Source organism: Scylla paramamosain, chromosome 19, assembly GCF_035594125.1.
Source record: "Scylla paramamosain isolate STU-SP2022 chromosome 19, ASM3559412v1, whole genome shotgun sequence".
Lineage (NCBI taxonomy): Eukaryota > Metazoa > Arthropoda > Malacostraca > Decapoda > Portunidae > Scylla > Scylla paramamosain.
In genome coordinates this window covers 1,557,501-1,572,500 of record NC_087169.1, presented here as the reverse complement: position 1 = coordinate 1,572,500, position 15,000 = coordinate 1,557,501, and the positions used below count along the sequence as shown (strand labels likewise).

At 44.4% G+C, this 15,000-nt stretch overlaps 1 protein-coding gene and 1 long non-coding RNA gene across 12 annotated transcripts in view; one reads left to right on the top strand and one right to left on the bottom strand.

Moving 5' to 3' along the window:
- LOC135109555 (uncharacterized) overlaps window positions 1-847 on the top strand; it is a 2,462-nt gene extending 1,615 nt beyond the window's left edge. Inside the window, exon 3 of the long non-coding RNA XR_010272751.1 lies at window positions 1-847. This exon is cut by the window's left edge and continues 1,028 nt beyond it. This is a non-coding gene — a long non-coding RNA (uncharacterized LOC135109555).
- Window positions 1-15,000, bottom strand: part of LOC135109553 (prostaglandin G/H synthase 2-like) — a 26,175-nt gene that overhangs the window by 2,764 nt on the left and 8,411 nt on the right. Inside the window, exons 2-7 of one of the 11 annotated variants that reach the window (XR_010272750.1) lie at window positions 12,951-13,065; window positions 11,269-11,753; window positions 8,851-9,118; window positions 8,449-8,662; window positions 7,473-7,854; window positions 1,304-1,556 (exon numbers count right to left, since the gene is read on the bottom strand). Coding sequence is in view for 5 of the 11 variants with exons in the window: in XM_064020979.1 (XP_063877049.1) it covers window positions 7,748-7,854; window positions 8,449-8,662; window positions 8,993-9,118; window positions 11,269-11,342; window positions 12,951-13,041 (612 nt within the window). In the remaining 6 variants the exon portion in view is untranslated. Of the gene's footprint in view, window positions 1-1,303; window positions 1,557-6,019; window positions 7,855-8,448; window positions 8,663-8,798; window positions 9,119-11,268; window positions 11,754-12,950; window positions 13,066-13,412; window positions 14,095-14,380; window positions 14,598-15,000 lie in introns of those variants that run through there. The other 10 variants (XR_010272746.1, XM_064020979.1, XM_064020980.1 and 7 more) reach the window with 10 other exon arrangements.

The window sequence follows — 15,000 nt, the reverse complement described above, 5'->3', positions numbered from 1 at the left end:
TGCGTGGGCGTAGGCGTGCGTGTGTGTGTGTGCGTGGGCGTGAGTGCGTGTGCGTGCGTGGGCGTGGGCGTCCGAGACTGTGTGTGCGTGGGCGTGAGTGCGTATGTGTGTCCATGGGCGTGAGAGTGCGTGTGCGTGAGAGTGCGTGGGCGTGAGAATGCGTGTGCGTGAGAGTGCGTGGGCGTGCGGGTGTTTGTGCATGGGCGTGAGTGCGAGTGCGTGCGTGGGCGTGAGAGTGCGTGTGCGTGCGTGGGCGTGAGTGCATGTGCGTGAGTGCGTGGACGTGCGAGTACGTGTGTGCATGGGCGTGAGTGCGAGAGCGTGCGTGGGCGTGAGAGTGCGTCTGCGTGGGCGTGATTGCGTGTGCGTGCGTGGGCATGAGTGTGTGTGCGTGCGTGGGCGTGAGTGGGTGTGCTAGGGCGTGGGCACTAGTGCGTGTGCATACGTGGGCACGAGAGTGCGTATGCGTGGGTGTGAGTGCGTGTGCGTGCGTGGGTGTGAGTGCGTGTGCGTGAGACGTGCGTGGGCGTGCGAGTGTGTGCGTGGACGTGAGAGTGCGTGTGCGTGGGCCTGAGTGCGTGTGCGTGTGCGTGAGTGCGTGTGTGAGTGAGTGGGCGTGTGCGTAAATGTGCGTGCGTTTGCATGAGTGCGTGTGCGTGGGCGTGAGTGCGTGTTCGTAGGAGTGAGAGTGAGTGCGTGGGCGTGAGAGCGCGTGTGCGTGCGTGGGCGCGAGTGCGTGGGCATCAGAGTGCGTGTGCGTGCGTGGGCGTGAGTGCGTGGGCGTGCGAATGTGTGTGTGTGCGTGGGCGTGAGTGCGTATGCGTGCTTGGGTGTGGGCGTGTGTGTGTGTGTGTGTGTGTGTGCGTGGGCGTGAGTGCGTGTACGTGGGTAGGCGTGAGAGTTCGTGTGCCTGTGCGTGAGTGGGCGTGATAATGCGTGCGTGTGCGTGAGAGTGCGTGTGGGTGAGAGTGCGTGTGCGTGTGCGTGAGAATGCGTGTGCGTGAGTGCGTGGACGTGTGCGTAAGTGTGCGTGACTGCGTGTGCGTGTGCGTGAGAGTGCGTGTGCGTGCGTGGGCGTGAGTGCGTGTGCGTGAGAGTGCGTGCGTGGGCATGAGTGTGTGCGTGGGCGTGAAAGTGTGTGCGTGTGAGTGGGCGTGAGAGTGTGTACGTGGATGTGAGAGTGCGAGCGTGAGCATGGGCGTGTGAGTGCGTGTGCGTGAGAGTGCATGTGCATGAGTGCGTGGGCGTGACAAACAAACAAACAAACAAAACACGCGGAAGACAAAATAATTATATATTTGTGAAGAATGCAACAAACTAACAAACAAATAAAAGAAAAGGAAAAGGAGGAAGAGAGAGAGAGAGAGAGAGAGAGAGAGAGAGAGAGAGAGAGAGAGAGAGAGAGAGAGAGAGAGAGAGAGAGAGATGGGAGGAAATTTAACCAGAATGTGTTTGAAGTGGCGTCCTGTGATCTGATTAACACGGGGATCACTGCTCTCCTACACCCTCAAGGACATCCATGACGACGAGGTGAGACACAGAGAGACCGAGAGGGGCTGCGAGAGGATATATATATATATATATATATATATATATATATATATATATATATATATATATATATATATATATATATATATATATATATATATATATATATATATATATATATATATATATATATATATATATATATATATACACACACACACACACACACACACAACGTGGCACTCGGTGACACGCCTGAACCTCCACCAGCTTAAAGATTTGCCTTCAGATCCTGCCTTCGCTTTGTAATAGGTCTTAAATACCTCCAGAATCCCACGCAAGCTTTAATTCCTGATTAGATGAAGGTGATAAGGTGTTTTAATAGTAGTATTCACTTAAAAATCAGATGAAAAATGGCCATAGACAAACATTTAAGAAGTTGTGTATAAGAGAATTCAGTTCTGTTACTTAGAGATTCTAAATCTATTGTGTCCAATAATTTACTTGAAAAGCAGTGCATTAAGAACATAAAATACTTAGCCTTACCTAAATATAATAAAACACTTTAAAAACACCTAAAAACACGTGAAGCAGGTATAAAACATGTGAAATAATCTTAAACCAACGGGATCAATAAGTCTAGCATAGGTTTCAGCCGAGAATTAAATATAAAACACTCAAAACACATTAAAACACATGGATTAAATACTGGAAGCCCTCATATTTAACTAAACATACTAAAACACCGAGAAAAACGAGAAATGAGCTAAAAAACAACAGGATCAAGAATTCTTTCATTGGTTTTATCCGAAGATTCAGTCATCTATTGCGTCGCTTTGTTAAGGGACGACTCAAAGGAGGCGAGGAGGAAGTACAGCAAGGTGGTGTGGGGATTTGTCACCTCTGGACCAAATGAGGCTCTTGTCATATCGAGTATGTATGGTGGGTGAAATACAGCGGGGAGTTAGTTAAATATGAAAAAGTGTGTGATTGAATGGGCGTGTTACTTCTGCTTCCCCGGATTCGTATACAGATATATGTATTTTGTATTTTTTGTCTTTGTTTGATCGCATTGTTTGTGTGTGTCTTCTGATGGAGGAAGGAATGGGGGATGTATGGGGAAAGTATGGTGGATGAAATAAAGCGGTAAGTTACTTAAATATCAAGAATAAAAGGAGGGTGCGCGTGTGTATGGGAGTGTGTGTGTGTGTGTGTGTGTGTGTGTGTGTGTGTAAGTATCCGTTCATTATTTTTTGTGATTTTCATGTCTTTCTTCAGTCTTATTGCACTGTTTGTTTGTGTTTACTGATGGGGGAAGAAATGGGGGGTGTATGGGTGAAATATGGTTGATGAAATAAAGCGGAAACTTACTTAAATATGGAGAAATATAGAAGTGTGTGTGTGTGTGTGTGTGTGTGTGTGTGTTTTGGGTGACTGGCTACCGCGTGTCATATCCTCTTACGTTTTTTTTTTTTTTTTTTAGCTTGTTTTAGTTTTATTATTAAGCAAGTTCTGGTGTTTTTTATGTTCTTTACTTTTATTCCCATTTATTTTACGCATGAGAGAGAGAGAGAGAGAGAGAGAGAGAGAGAGAGAGAGAGAGAGAGAGAGAGAGAGAGAGAGAGAGAGAGAGAGAGAGAGAGAATTCATAAGCTGATCAACGGCTAATGTATTTTCAGGTTAATCTTTTCCCAGGTGTGTTCCTTCACCCCAGTCTGTGCACACCTGTCTGTGTCTGTCTGTCTGTCTGTGTCTGTCTGTCTTGTTTGTCTGTGTTTAATTAGTAACCAGCTATAACTATTTTGCTTTCAACTTATGGAACACACACACACACACACACACACACACACACACACACACACACACACACACACACACTCAAAACACACGCACACATAAAACACACACACACACGTTTGTATGTATGTATGTATGTATGTCTTAAAAACTTCAGTATGACTAGAAAGAAAATAATTAAATAAAAAAAAGATTATTTATATGTATGAAATAGAAAATAATTAAAGAACACTGTGTGTGTGTGTGTGTGTGTGTGTGTGTGTGTGTGTGTGTGTGTGTGTGTGTGTGTGTGTGTGTGTGTGTGTGTGTGCGTGCGTGCGTGCGTGCGCGTGTGCACATGTCATTCACCTAGTGGTGTGGTGGTTAGCCAGCCAGCCGCTCCCCTACAGAAAAGGGTCAGAGGTCACAGTTACCCATCTTTGTGTAGGACTGTGACCCCTCGCACACCACACACCACACAGGTCACACCTCCACAGGTCACACCCCGTTAGCCTCGCTGCGCCTGGGACTCCAACCCAAGGCCTTCTCGGGTTGAAGTTCTGGGTGTGACGTTCTTGTGTGGCCTCTTGGTGTGTGACCTCTGTTGACCCGGCAGCGAGCAGGCATGGGGCGTGACCTGAGGGGGTGTGGCCTCTGTGGTGTGTGGTGTAGAGGGGTCACAGTCGTATGCAAAGACTGTGACCTCTGACCTCTTGTCGTAGGGGAGTGGCTGGCTGGGTGACCACCACACCACTGTAGCTGAATGATGCACACACACACACACACACAGTTTTTTTTCTTATTAATGATTTATTTATTTATTTTACCTTTTCTGGTCTTACTGAAGTTGCCAAAACATACATACATACATACATTCTTCTCTTTATTAATTATGTATACAGTCTCTCTCTCTCTCTCTCTTTCTCTCTCTCTCTTTTATTATTATTATTATTATTTTTATTATTATTATTGTTATTATTAATTATCATTATTATTGTTGTTGTTATTATTGTTATTATTTTGCTTTCTTTGCTTGGGTTGGTGTTTTTAATGTCATTCTCTCTCTCTCTCTCTCTCTCTCTCTCTCTCTCTCTCTCTCTCTCTCTCCCTCTTGCATGATGATGGTGACTGGTTAAATTCTTTTATTATTATTATTATTATTATTATTATTATTATTATTATTATTATTATTATTATTCAAACTACTACTATTTCTATTACAATCACTACCACCATCACTTGCTACTACTATTACTACTACTACTACTACTACTGATTCACTTAAATACTACAAAGTTCACACTTCACAATATATACTGAATATTTTTTTTTTTTTTATGTAGGAAGGATACTGGCCAAGGGCAACAAAAATCTAATAAAAAAAAAATGCCCACTGAAATGCCAGTCCCTAAAAGGGTCAAAGCAGTGGTCAAAAATTGGTGGATAAGTGTTTTGAAACCTCCCTCTTGAAGGAATTCAAGTCATAGGAAGGTGGAAATACAGAAGCAGGCAAGGAGTTCCAGAGTTTACCAGAGAAAGGGATGAATGATTGAGAATACAGGTTAACTCTTGCGTTAGAGAGGTGGACAGAATAGGAGTGAGAGAAAGAAGAAAGTCTTGTGCAGCGAGGCCGCGGAAGGAGGGGAGGCATGCAGTTAGCAAGATCAGAAGAGCAGTTAGCATGAAAATAGCGGTAGAAGACAGCTAGAGATGCAACATTGCGGCGGTGAGAGAGAGGCTGAAGACAGTCAGTTAGAGGAGAGGAGTTGATGAGACGAAAAGCTTTTGATTCCACCCTGTCTAGAACAGCAGTATGAGTGGAACCCCCCCAGACATGTGAAGCATACTCCATACATGGACGGATAAGGCCCTTGTACAGAGCTAGCAGCTGGGTGGGTGAGAAAAACTGGCGGAGACGTCTCAGAACACCTAACTTCATAGAAGCTGTTTTAGCTAGAGATGAGATGTGAAGTTTCCAGTTCAGATTATAAGTAAAGGACAGACCGAGGATGTTCAGTGTAGAAGAGGGGGACAGTTGAGTGTCATTGAAGAAGAGGGGATAGTTGTCTGGAAGATTGTGTCGAGTTGATAGATGGAGGAATTGAGTTTTTGAGGCATTGAACAATACCAAGTTTGCTCTGCCCCAATCAGAAATTTTAGAAAGATCAGAAGTCAGGCGTTCTGTGGCTTCCCTGCGTGATATGTTTACCTCCTGAAGGGTTGGACGTCTATGAAAAGACGTGGAAAAGTGCAGGGTGGTATCATCAGCATAGGAGTGGATAGGACAAGAAGTTTGGTTTAGAAGATCATTAATGAATAATAAGAAGAGAGTGGGTGACAGGACAGAACCCTGAGGAACACCACTGTTAATAGATTTAGGAGAAGAACAGTGACCGTCTACCACAGCAGCAATAGAACGGTCAGAAAGGAAACTTGAGATGAAGTTACAGAGAGAAGGATAGAAACCGTAGGAGGGTAGTTTTGAAATCAAAGCTTTGTGCCAGACTCTATCAAAGGCTTTTGATATGTCCAAGGCAACAGCAAAAGTTTCACCAAAGTCTCTAAAAGAGGATGACCAAGACTCAGTAAGGAAAGCCAGAAGATCACCAGTAGAGCGGCCTTGACGGAACCCATACTGGCGATCAGATAGAAGGTTGTGAAGTGATAGATGTTTAAGAATCTTCCTGTTGAGGATAGATTCAAAAACTTTAGATAAGCAGGAAATTAAAGCAATAGGACGGTAGTTTGAGGGATTAGAGCGGTCACCCTTTTTAGGAACAGGTTGAATGTAGGCAAACTTCCAGCAAGAAGGAAAGGTAGATGTTGACAGACAGAGCTGAAAGAGTTTGACTAGGCAAGGTGCAAGCACGGAGGCACAGTTTCGGAGAACAATAGGAGGGACCCCATCAGGTCCATAAGCCTTCCGAGGGTTTAGGCTAGCGAGGGCATGGAAAACATCATTACGAAGAATTTTAATACGTGGCATGAAGTAGTCAGAGGGTGGAGGAGAGGGAGGAACAAGCCCAGAATTGTCCAAGGTAGAGTTTTTAGCAAAGGTTTGAGCAAAGAGTTCAGCTTTAGAAATAGATGTGATAGCAGTGGTGCCATCTGGTTGAAGTAGAGGAGGGAAAGAAGAAGAAGCAAAGTTATTGGAGATATTTTTGGCTAGATGCCAGAAATCACGAGGGGAGTTAGATCTTGAAAGGTTTTGACATTTTCTGTTAATGAAGGAGTTTTTGGCTAGTTGGAGAACAGACTTGGCATGGTTCCGGGCAGAAATATAAAGTGCATGAGATTCTGGTGAAGGAAGGCTTAAGTACCTTTTGTGGGCCACCTCTCTATCATGTATAGCACGAGAACAAGCTGTGTTAAACCAAGGTTTAGAAGGTTTAGGACGAGAAAAAGAGTGAGGAATGTACGCCTCCATGCCAGACACTATCACCTCTGTTATGCGGTCAGCACACAAAGACGGCTCTCTGACACGGAAGCAGTAGTCATTCCAAGGAAAATCAGCAAAATACCTCCTCAGGTCCCCCCAACTAGCAGAGGCAAAACGCCAGAGGCACCTTCGCTTAGGGGGATCCTGAGGAGGGATTGGAGTGATAGGACAAGATAAAGATATGAGATTGTGATCGGAGGAGCCCAACAGAGAAGAAAGGGTGACAGCATAAGCAGAAGGATTAGAGGTCAGGAAAAGGTCAAGAATGTTGGGCGTATCTCCAAGACGATCAGGAATACGAGTAAGGTGTTGCACCAATTGCTCTAGGTCATGGAGGATAGCAAAATTGTAGGCTAGTTCACCAGGATGGTCAGTGAAGGGAGAGGAAAGCCAAAGCTGGTGGTGAACATTGAAGTCTCCAAGAATGGAGATCTCTGCAAAAGGGAAGAGATCAGAGTCTTTTCTTGCTGTCAATACAAATAATAACAAATAACACAACCATCATATTCCCCTTTTACAAAAATAAGTAAATAAATAAATAGATACATAAAATAATAAAATAAGTAATAGTTCCACCTTGCCTATCATTAAAAATCAATAAACAAGGAAATGTAAGCACACTCCACCTACACAAATAAATACCCAAGCTTCACTTGCCTCACACACCAACACACACACACACACACACACACACACACACACACACACACACACACACACACACACTTGGGCACCCAAACTTTAACTGTGAGAAGCTTCAACTCACCTCCCAGGCAACAGCCACACACCCCGACACCCTAACCCACATTCAGGGACTCGGGGTGCACCAGGATGGGCTGGGAGGACCTGAAGACGCAGCCGTAGCATGAATGTACCCTAACACAGCCCTGGAAGCTCAGGACGTACCAGGGAGAGACTGTGAACGCGACATTCTCATTCTAACGGCCTGTTTTCATGTTGAGGCAGAAGGGTTTCTTCAGAGTGGCTGTCTTGACGACCTGAAAGCCTTCCTTGCTGCCAGAAGTGGAGGACTTCCAGTAATTAGGGCTGTAAATGGGCAGCCACAAGCCCCTTCACACTCCAGGGGCCTCCCAAACTGACCGTGGACGGCAGGGTGACCGAGGGGCTGGGGCGTGCCGTGACAAGACCTGAGGGAAGCGGGGGGTGGTGTTAGACTGGTGGTGGGGACATTAGGGCACAAGGGAATTGGGAGTGGCTTAGTACATTAAAGAGGAATGGTATTTGGGGAGGCTATGAGATACAAGTTAATAAATACAAGTGAACACAAGTGAATACCAGTGAATATCTAACTAAATTTTACATAATAAGAGCTTTAAATCCTGACAAACTTGAATTTAGGGATACAACTCAGGAAGGTTATGCAATACAGGGTAATATAAGTGAATACAAGTAAATTTCACACAACAGCAGACCTTTCAATCCTCACTAAGTTCTAACCTAACTATACAATTGAGAGGGAAAAATTTCTTGTATCAAAAGGAAAGAGAAGGAAGGTGTGATCAAGTTCCTCGTCTGTAGGCTGATTTGTTCCTCCTCTTCCTCCTTATTTCCCTTATTTCTTGTCCTCTTCCTCTTCCTCCTCTTACTGCTAGTCTTGTCTCCTTCCATCATTCATCTCTTCTTTCCCTCACTGCCTCTTTATCTTACAAAACTCCTATTCCTGTCTTCCACCTTTATCACCTCTCCTCCTCCTCCTCCTCCTCCTCCACAGAGACACTCACTGACATAGTACTCCACAGCCTCTATGTCCCTGCAGAAGTGCTCCAGGTCAGCCGCCAGTTTGGGGTCACCAGCCAGGTCTAGGAAGGAGGTGAAGGGCTGCATGCTAAACCTCCTGCGGTACGTGTAGAGCCCCTGGAACCTCAGCTGGCGGCCGTTTTCATTCACCTCCTCCAGCACTGGGTAGAGAGCGTGTGTGTGGTTCCTTGATGTCAGCTGTGAAGGGAGAGAGAGAGTGTGTGAGTGGTGGTGTGCTTGGTAGGGCAGAGGGAGTCATACATGTGTGTCTGGGAGGTACTGTGCATCTCCTGTTTATCTAACCATCCATCCATTCATCCACCTTACTGCTCACCTCTCTCACTCACTCCACCCTTCTAATTTCAAACTTGCCTTCCAAAACAAACCTTCACTTCCATTTCCTCCACCTTACCAAAATATCTCATTATCTAACCTTCCATCTTACTAGTCACCTCTCTCTCTCTCTCTCTCTCTCTCTCTCTCTCTCTCTCTCTCTCTCTCTCTCTCTCTCTCCCTCTCTCTCCTCACTGATGACAATGATGACAGTAAGGCGGACAGTCTGGTAGAGGCAGTTGTCATCCCAAGATTTGGGTGAGTCTTGAGCAGCTCGTCACACACACAGTTGTGCTCCCTCATCCAGATGATGGAGTATGCCTGCAGGAGGAAAGGTGGACTTACTGGTGGGGAAAACAGATGAAGGTACTTGTGGGGAAGTGAAAGGCTGGATAGGGAGGAACAAACAGTGACAGGGAAATTTAAAAGCTGGATAGGAATAAAGAAAGACTGACAATAAGAAATTGACAGGGAAATTTAAAGGCTGGATAGGAATAAAGAAAGACTGACAGAAAATTTAAAGCAATGACCTTAAGGAAAATTTTACGGGGAAATTTTAAATCCCGAGGGAAGAGAAAACAAGACTTACTTGCTGGGAAATTAATACGTAAGAAGAAAAGTGTCTTGAAACCTCCCATGTGAAAGAGTTCAAGGTGGAAGAAGGAGGAAATACAGAAGCAAGCAGGGAGTTTCAGAGTTTACCAATGAAAGAGATGAATGAGAATACTGGTTAACTCTTGTATTTGGGAAGTGGACAGAATAGGGGTGAGAAATAAGTGCAGTGAATTGAAACCACAAAGAGAAGGAAATACAGAAGCAGGGAGGGAGTTCCAGAGTTTGCCAGTGAAAGGGATGAATGTCTGAGAACACTGCTTAACTCTTGCACTAGGGAGGTGGACAGAATAAGGTGAGAAAAGGAGAGGAAAAACACCCAAAAAATACCTGCAATACTCACCCGAACATACACAAAACACGCTTAAAACAAACAAACAAACAACAAAAAAAAAAAAAAAAAAAAACTCAACACCCCATAACAGCCCAATATACCCACAAAACTCACCCCAAACACTCAAAACACCCAAAACACACTCTTAATATACCCAAAAATACCCAAAACTCATCCAAACAAACTAAAAACATTTAAAATAAACCCCACAACACCCTACACCACTCCAAAACTCATCAAACACACTCAAAACATCCCACAACACCACAGAAAGCACCCCATACACACCCTAACACACACAAAACTACCTGCTCACACACACACACACACACACACACACACACACACACACACACACACAAATCAAAATTCACCAAATTCTATTCAATGAAATTTTGCTCATACCTCAAATTCTCTCTCTCTCTCTCTCTCTCTCTCTCTCTCTCTCTCTCTCTCTCTCTCTCTCTCTCTCTCTCTCTCTCTCTCTACCAAAATATTCTCCTTTATAAATACACAAAAATTTAAGTGGACAGAGAGAGAGAGAGAGAGAGAGAGAGAGAGAGAGAGAGAGAGAGAGAGAGAGAGAGAGAGAGAGAGAGAGAGAGAGAGAGAGAGAGAGAGAGAATGAAAAAAAAATAAATATACCTACGATTTTATACTTTGATAAATTAAATAAAAAAATAATAAAATGATGATGATGATGATAGTAGTAGTAGTAGTTGTTGTTGTTGTTGTTTTTGTTGTTGTTGTTGTTGTATCATTATTTACAGTTCATAATATTTTTACAATGCGTACTGAAATTTCTCTGTCTCTCTCTCTGTGTTCCCCTGACACAAACTGTTCTGTACATAATGGCGGTGTTGTTGCATTCCCGTGTGTTGCTGTCTGTTAATGTGGCTGCGCGTTGCATGATGCATGAGAGAGAGAGAGAGAGAGAGAGAGAGAGAGAGAGAGAGAGAGAGAGAGAGAGAGAGAGAGAGAGACTTGGTCACTTAGCAATGCCTGTGTGATAGTCTGTGTGAAAGTGCTTGTCTGAAAGTGATGGTGACTGAAACGACCTTTTCTGGGTCACCTGTGGGTGGGACAGGGAGAAGGGGGGGAATGGAGGAGGAGGAGGAAGTGTATTTGTTTATTTGTTTAGGCCTTCAGGTGATCATACCCATAGAAGACCGTCCACACGCACGCACGCACGCACACGCACACTGGCTGTCTCAAATCACCCACCACATTCACGCGACCATCTCAAACACCCTCACACATCCAAATATCCACACACCAATCCATATATGCACTCAACCATCCACGCCCACACCTCATCCACTTGGCTATCTCAAATACCCACACACTCATCCGCACAGCAATCCTAAGTATCCACATAACCACCCCACACACCTATTCACGCCCACACCTACCGGCTTCTCACCTAAACTGCTAATATCCACCACCTTCACCACCACCACTTTCTTAATCATCCACACTTCCACACACATTCCACCTGATGTAACGTATTAAATGTGGTACTCACGCGTATGTGTGTGTTCGTGCGTCCTGGCAGGGAGTGACAGTGAGGGGTGCCCTTGCGTCCGTGTCTCCGTGCGGCTGATGAGAGAGAGAGAGAGAGAGAGAGAGTGAGGGGGAAGAGGCGCAGTGTAGGTTCACGAAGCCGAGCCACTCACGCTGTCTCGAAAACACAGGAAGGTGATTCTTTCTCTCTTTTCCTGCAAAGTTAGGGTGAAGTTAAGTTTGATTTAGTGTGATGTAATGTTAAGTTAGTTTTGTAGGTCGTGTTACCTGTATTTCACGTTCGTAACAAACACACAACAAACATTTCATTTAGTGTGGAAACACTTGAATCTTTAACTGGTCGTCTCTCGTTGTCCAGCCAAGGTAAAGTTACAGTGGGTTTGTTATCACATTGCCTGTATTTCAAGTCGATATTACCACCACACACTGTGCCACCAACATTTCAGTTCTTAACTCCTTCCTTCCTTTTTCATGTTGCTTGTTTCCCTGCAAAGTTAATTTCAAGTCAATCTGTTATATTATATGTATTCAAAGTGATATCCATACACACACACACACACACACACACACACATACCCATAACACTCAAATTATTGTACTGAGAATCTGCTACACACACCAAACAATATAACAAACAAGCCAGTTTTCACATAGGTACTATAATGCTATCTATCTGTCTGTCTATCTATCTATCTATCTATATGTAATCGTACTGTTGACATAATGGATATAACAATGAAGCCTGTATAGCATATCACCTAAAATTATACTTATACATAATTAAAAGTTATTGCATTATCTACAATTATCTACACAACAAGCGATATTGCATTATAAATATATGACCTTGTGTTGTTAAACCGTAAGGTGTGTGTGTGTGTGTGTGTGTGTGTGTGTGTGTGTGTGTGTGTGTACAAACAAAGGCCATCACTCAAGTTAAGGCTGAAAACAGACAAAATATAGCAGGTACTTGAGCAGAATGGATGTACAGAGTCATTAACACACACACACACACACACACACACACACACACACACTGACTGACAGACTTACTGACTGATTAAAGATGCCACTAGTCACCTGGTTAACACACACACACACACACACACACACACACACACACAGCCCCAAGTGTTTTTTTTTATTATTATTTTGCCGGATGTAAAAAAAAAATCCTGATTTTTACAAAATTTATTATACATGTAAGAAATTAAGTTGAAAATGTTTATTTTGCACACGATGAGGAAATACACTTAATGATTGCCATGCTAAACATGTATGTATGTATGTATGTATGTATGTATGTGTGTATGTATGTATCTAAATATGATATGATAGTAGGTGCACGTGTGTGTGTGTGTGTGTGTGTGTGTGTGTGTGTGTGTGTGTGTGTGTGTGTGTGTGTGTGTGTGTGTTAGTGCATCATCCCAGGGTTCACAAAACTGACCCAAGTCAGGAACCACCATAAATAAACTAGACTGCTATTCTATAACCTATCATAAAAAGATCATTGTAGTAGTAGTAGTAGTAGTAGTACTTTCACCACCGTACCGCTAGGGCTTTGGGGAGCGGCGCCTCCCTCCCCCCACCACTGCAAGACCACGAGACAGTCGGGTGGGGGGGCTGGGGGCAGGGGTGTCCAAAGCTCACAGTGGCGGGTGGAGGAGAGGGAAGGATACTCACCTCGCAGATAGGGGGGGCGGGGTCCTCGGGGGATGAGGGCGATTACTGAATTGGGCTGGGGGGGCGCCGGGGGGGGGTAGGAGTGCCCCATGTAGTAGCCCCAGGACTTGCCGCTCTGTGCGGGGTACAGAAAGAGAGAAGCACGTTATACAGCTGCTGGTAGAAGTAGAAGTAGTAGTAGTAGTAGTAGTAGTAGTAGTAGTAGTAGTAGGCCTTGATTCATTCATATTTCCACTCTTCACTAAACATTCATTCACACATTCCCTATCATTTCCATTCACCACCACCACCACCACCACCACCACCACCACTACAAGTCAACATCATCGTGCTCTACTCTTTCACAATCTTTCTCAACCTTTCACCTTCAGCATCATTAATTTCTCTTTCTCTTGGATCCTCCTGCTCCACTTCCTCTCTAATCTTTATATTTTTTTTTCATTAAAGTATTTTCTAATATACGTATCTTTTTCTTCCTGTTCTTCCTCCCTCTCCTCCTCCTTATCGCAGAAAGTGATTCCTATAAAGTTGTTTTCACGCCTCCAGGCGGTGTGTCACACGCACTTTTTCCGTCAACTTTTTCCATCGTTTGCCTGAAAATCATGGATATCTTGGCTGCGGCCTGTCACGCACACAAACGGTGTTTCATCTGAAACTTTCGGTCGGCACAGACCAAGGAGTGTAAACAAACATGGAGTCCACGCTGCGGCAAAGATACGCTGCTCTGAAACTAATACTATGTACTATGAGACACAGTATTGGAGGGCACAGGTGACTGTGTTGTGAGCCGCTCTTTTCAGGCCTTTCTTCATACAAGATTCATCCTTGTGGTCCCAGAGGCACTTATGGCTCCTGATGCTTCCACAAGGAACTCCTCTGAAAGGCGTGTCCAGCTTGGATGTGTCTTTCCTTCCATGACGAGGCGTAGAGGTGGTAATAACGCTCTGTGAGACAGCTTGAAGCCACGCGGAAAGTCTCGGTCTTGGTCTTGGAAATGTAAACAAAGGCGGAAATTTGCAGGCGGAAACAATCCTGATCGTCTGACGAATTCCTGCGATAACTTCGTGCGGATCGATGAAAAATAGACGGAAATCACATTAATCGACGCAAAAAGTACCAGTGTGACACTGAGCCTTTACTATACCCATTCTCTCTCTCTCTCTCTCTCTCTCTCTCTCTCTCTCTCTCTCTCTCTCTCTCTCTCTCTCTCTCTCTCTCTCTCTCTCTCTCATATACAGGGATGATGATGATGATGATGATACACACACACACACACACACACACACACACACACACACACACACACACACACAGAGAGAGAGAGAGAGAGAGAGAGAGAGAGAGAGAGAGAGAGAGAGAGAGAGAGAGAGAGAGAGAGCTGTTCTAAGTGTAGGGCCAGAAGAAGGGAATGAATTAAGAGGTAAACACACCTGCCACGTGCTCCAGCTGAGGGTACATTTTCTGTCATTCGCCCCCAATGAGAGAGAGAACGGAAGAGAAGATGGTGAACTTAAGTAAATGTTATGTAAAGGGAGGTGGTATCCACGTTTTCTTTACTCCAGTCTGGTTATATCAGTGAGGTGGTGGTGGTGGTGGTGGTGGTGTTACGTTCCTTACATCCCTCCTCCTCTTTCTCTTCTAAATATCCTAAAGGGGAATGGGGAGATTAAGTGAGAGAGAGAGAGAGAGAGAGAGAGAGAGAGAGAGAGAGAGAGAGAGAGAGAGAGAGAGAGAGAGAGAGAGAGAAACTTTTGATTTCTTTCTCAATAATTCAAATAGTATACAAAAACTCTACGGTAATATCAAGCTACGTTATTTCTCTCTCTCTCTCTCTCTCTCTCTCTCTCTCTCTCTCTCTCTCTCTCTCTCTCTCTCTCTCTCTCTCCTCCAGTCCACGTTCAACTACCACCACCACCACCACAACCACAACCATCACCACCCCTCAAACAAACAAACAAACAAACAAGCACGTATTTTTGTTCTTCCCCTCTTAACTCCCCAAAACTTTCCTTCTCCCATTCCTCTCTTCAAATCTCCCCATTGTCAGCCC